The sequence below is a fragment of the Galeopterus variegatus genome, unplaced genomic scaffold, assembly GCF_000696425.1.
Source record: "Galeopterus variegatus unplaced genomic scaffold, G_variegatus-3.0.2 Scaffold2290, whole genome shotgun sequence".
NCBI classification, from domain to species: domain Eukaryota; kingdom Metazoa; phylum Chordata; class Mammalia; order Dermoptera; family Cynocephalidae; genus Galeopterus; species Galeopterus variegatus.
This window is the reverse complement of record NW_007728401.1, coordinates 205,991-210,372: the sequence shown is the minus strand read 5'-3', so window position 1 is coordinate 210,372 and position 4,382 is coordinate 205,991. Positions and strand designations below refer to the sequence as shown.

Sequence of the window (4,382 nt, the reverse complement as noted above, 5' to 3'; positions counted from 1 at the left end):
CCCCCCCCCCCCCCCCCCCCCCACAGGCTGGGAGCCCCTGGTGATGAGACCCGGGGCTGTGTCCCCCCATGCTGGGCACATCCGTGGTGGAGCCCAGGGTAGGGTTAGTACATGGGGACAGTGGAGGAGTCGGACGCCGGTGGAGGTCACGGTGAGAGAGGTGACCACGGGTGTCCTGGCTGTACGAGGCTGGTGGTTGGTGCTGGGGGACGTCCAGGGCTCTGCGCCCCTCGGTTCTTCTCTCCCAGCCTCAGTTTCCACTTCGGTGAAAGGGGCCCATAGCTGGCTTCTCGGGCTTGCTCGGGGACCGCGGTGGCCCTCAGGGCGGGCGCGGGGGTGTTCTCGGCACCGGGTGGGGTAGCCGTAGGGGCGCACGGAGGGGACGTTTGGGCGGCTGCGGGGGATGGGAGCGATGGCCCAGGCGGCTCGTGGTAAACAGCTCCGACTGGAGCCCGGATCGATTCGGGCTGCGAGGAGCTGTAATTAGATTGAACGCCGGGAAGGGGGGCGAGCGGAGCCTCTTTTTGCTGCGATCGACAAAATGCGAAGTTTTTTTTTTTTTTCAGGACTCTGCTTCGCCGGCCCCTCCCCCAGCCTCTGCCTCTGGGGCCCCCATTAGGCACTTGATTGGGGACGGGGCGTGGGGGAGGTGGAGTGAGAAAGGGACGACCCTCGTCTTTCCCTTCCCCCTCTGTCTGGGCCATGCAGCTCTGGTTGCTGTCCTGTCCCTGGCGGGACACGCTGGGCAGCCTTGGGCAGTGGGTCACCTTCTCTGAGTAAAGGGAAAAGTCCCAGCCTTATGGGATTCCTACAAGGATTGAATGATAGGATACCATACGGTAAGGTTCTTGACACAGATCTTGTAGCTTTCTGAGGAGCACTGGTATTTCTGTCCCTACTGCAAATGTAAGGTGACTCTGTGAGTAAATTGCTAAGTGAATGAATGAATGAATGAATGAATGAGTTAAAGATTACAGCAGGTGGGCAAGAACGGTGTCCACTGGAATTTAAAGGCTAGGGCTAAGTTTTGACTTTTCCCCTGGACTCATTGCCCAAGACTCAGCTTTCTTTTTGAAAGAATGAGGTCCTGGTCTCATCCTGTGACCCTCACAGGGTGGCCAAGTCCCAAAGAGATGGGAGGTAAAGGCAGTTCCTTGTTTTTTTCTAGTGTTTCTTTATACACACAAAGTATGAATATATGTTCTTGTCGCCCCTTTCGTACACAAAAGGCTGCCTGGTACATCATTTATTCTCTAGGCTTTGCTTTGCCAGCTTTCTATATCCAGCTCTCTTCTGACTAAATCAATTGCCAGTAATTAACATTTTCATGGTTTGGGGGAATAGTGTCCCCAGCTGAGCCCTGTGGAGTACTAGGATTGCATTTCCTTTCTTGCACAACTGTCTGATTTTCCAGGAGTTACTAGTTGCCAATCACGAATTTCTCCCATACTCCCCAACAAAATGCAAAAACAACTCTATAATATTTTCCACACGTATCAGGTCATCTCCCCTTAACACTTCCCTTGGTGCTCCTGCACCCGTCTGGGCGGGACTGCCCTCCATGCCTTCAGTGCCTTTGTCTAGCTGTCTTCCAGGGTCTCCCCTTCCTCATCATTTGGGGAACTCCTTTTCTATTTCTCCTAGGTTGGATAACATTTCCTGAATCCCACCATTCCCTTTTTTGATTTACCTCCTCATTTGGATGGAGCACATCCTGCAGTAGCCTTCTGAGAAAGGGCGTGCAGAAAGTCAACATATGGAGTCTATGAATGTATGACTCTATTTTTACTCCAGCTTCATGCTTGGTGTCTGGATATTTGGTAATTCTAGCTGAATAAAAATTTAAAAAGCATTGCTCCACTGTTTCCTAGTTTTTGAGAAACCCAAAGCTGCTCTGGTTCTTGATCCTTCATATGACATCCGTCTTTCTTCTCTGGAAGCTTTTAGGATCTTCTCTTTACTCCTGGTGCTCTGAAATTTCACAAGGAGGAGCCTCAGCGAGTCTCTTTTTTCGTTCATTGAGCTGAGCACTTAATGAGTTCTTTTAACCTGGAAACTCACGTCCTTCCACCCTAGTTCTTTATTATTATTATTTATTTGACCATCTCTTCCTCCAGTTTTGAATTGTCCCTTGATCAGATGACAAACCTGCTTAATTCATTCTCTAACTTTATTATCATCTTTCTCTCCTTTCCCATATCTACTTTGTTCTGTGTTCTGCGATATTTGCTTAACTTTATCTTCCAATTCTTACATTGAATTATTTTATGCTGGCTATTAGATATTTAAATTCTAAGAGCATTTTCATACTCTTTGTTTATTTATTGGCGACTGGCCAGTACAGGATACAAACCCTCGACTCTGGTGCTTGGTATTATCAGCACTGGCTCTAACCAAGTGAGCTAAGCGGCCAGCCCTTTCTTACTCTTTAATTGTCCCTTTTAGGAGGCTGGATGGTTATCTAAGTGGTTAGAACACAGTGTTATAAGACCAAGGTCAAGGGTTTTGATCCTAGTACTGGCCAGCTGCCCTTCCCCCCCCAAAAAAAAACCTGTCCCTTTTATTTAACAGCATCCTGTTCTTGTTTCATGGGTGCAATATGTTTTTCTTACCCATCTGGGAATATTAATTATAGCTTTGCTTCCTTTGTTGGTTTCTTCTCAGTTTTTATCCCCCCTCCCCCCCTCTCCTTCTCTCTCTTTTATGTTCGATGCTTTTCTAAGAGTCCAGTAACCTGAAGACATCACTCTTATTTAATCATAAAACCTGCAACAGCTGATTAGAAGCTCCACGCATCCCAGGTCAGAGGGAGTGAAGTGGTATGTCAGCTCACACACTAGACAGGGGGCCTGTTGTCCCTGAGAAATGAGTCACCTCACAGGAACATTCATTTATTTTTGCAGACGTGTATGGTCATTGATCTAGTCTGCCACCTGGTCCGGACTGTTTGGAACCAAAAAAAGCAAGCTCGCTGTGTGGTCCCAGTAGGCCACCAGGGCTGGTACAGAGGAGAGGCTGGCTGCAGGGACCTGCTCTACCACCTGCACCACCTGCCGCTTCTGGGGGCGACCAAGTAGCTGGAGCAAAGGGTTGGGGAGGGAAATTGGGGTTCTAATTGAGTTCAAGCTGATGCCATAACCTCCCCAAGCCCCTGGGTGGGGGAGCCAACTGTGAAGCCCATTCTGTCCACCCACTGCCCTTGCTGCATTGAGGGGAGGGGTCTGCTTTGCAGCTGGGGTAGGGAGCAGCACTCAGCTACTGCTGGTTTCCCCTTTACAAGCCTCCTGTAGCCCCAGAGGAAGGGCGACCTACTCCCCTGGGGGAGGGCCGGGTGGTCCCTGCACTTCACTTCCTCCTCCAAAGTCTCCTTCCTTAGATCCTCTCAGCTCCAGAGGGTCCACTGGGTGCTCGAGGGAGGCCAAGTCTAGGTAGGTCTCAGCCTGCTGATGGGAGTGGGGGCAGATACCAGACTCGGGCTGTAGACTCTAATGTCAGCCTGATATGGGGTCCCCATGCTCCTTAGTCTTCCCAGGGACAGGCCAGGGGAGGAGGCATGCTCTGTCTCTGCCATTCTTAGAACCTGGCTGCCGCGGTCTGGGACGCACCCCAGGTCCTATTAATCAAGCTGTTCTTTCACCCAAGTGTACACTGAGCTGAATAACTCGCATGTAGAGTTCCCACGTTATTTCCCCAGCATCCCCCAGGCTGGGGCTGCAGAAAGCCACCGACACCAATTTTTGTAGTATTTGGGGTTGGGAGCCTTTGCAGGGGGGAAGGGTGGGGGTGGACCAGGGGGTTGGGAGGGAGGCGCCCGGGATTGACTCCACGGTGGGGGGGGGAGCCATGTCTCCAGAGCTGTGCTCACACCATGTCCCCCCCCCCCGCCGCCTGCTTCCCCACGTCGGTCCCCCCACGCACGACTCTCTGCCCTGCCTCGTTTTCCATTCCTGGCTCTCCACCGCCCTCTGGTCCTTGTCCATGTCGCCCTTTCTCTTGACCTTTCTGTGTTTCCCTGTGTCTGTCGCCCCTTGCTTCTCTGTCCCCCCCGTGTGGTCTGGCTCCCGCACTCCGCGTCCTGCCGTTCCCCGGCCTGCCGCGCGGTGGCGCTGCCTCCCGCTCGCCCGCTCGCCCGCAGCCTGCAAGCGCAAGGAGCAGGAGCAGCAGAAGGAGCGCGCGCTGCAGCCCAAGAAGCAGCGCCTGGTGTTCACCGACCTGCAGCGGCGCACGCTCATCGCCATCTTCAAGGAGAACAAGCGGCCGTCCAAGGAGATGCAGGTCACCATCTCGCAGCAGCTCGGCCTGGAGCTCAACACCGTCAGCAACTTCTTCATGAACGCGCGGCGCCGCTGCATGAACCGCTGGGCCGAGGAGCCCGGCACGGC

At 53.0% G+C, this 4,382-nt stretch overlaps 1 protein-coding gene across 1 annotated transcript in view; it reads left to right on the top strand.

Moving 5' to 3' along the window:
• The window catches only part of ONECUT3 (one cut homeobox 3), a 22,095-nt gene that overhangs the window by 16,001 nt on the left and 1,712 nt on the right, over positions 1-4,382 (top strand). The window contains exon 3 of the mRNA XM_008581192.1: positions 4,136-4,375. Coding sequence (XP_008579414.1) covers positions 4,136-4,375 — 240 coding nt within the window. The remainder of the gene's footprint in view (positions 1-4,135; positions 4,376-4,382) is intronic.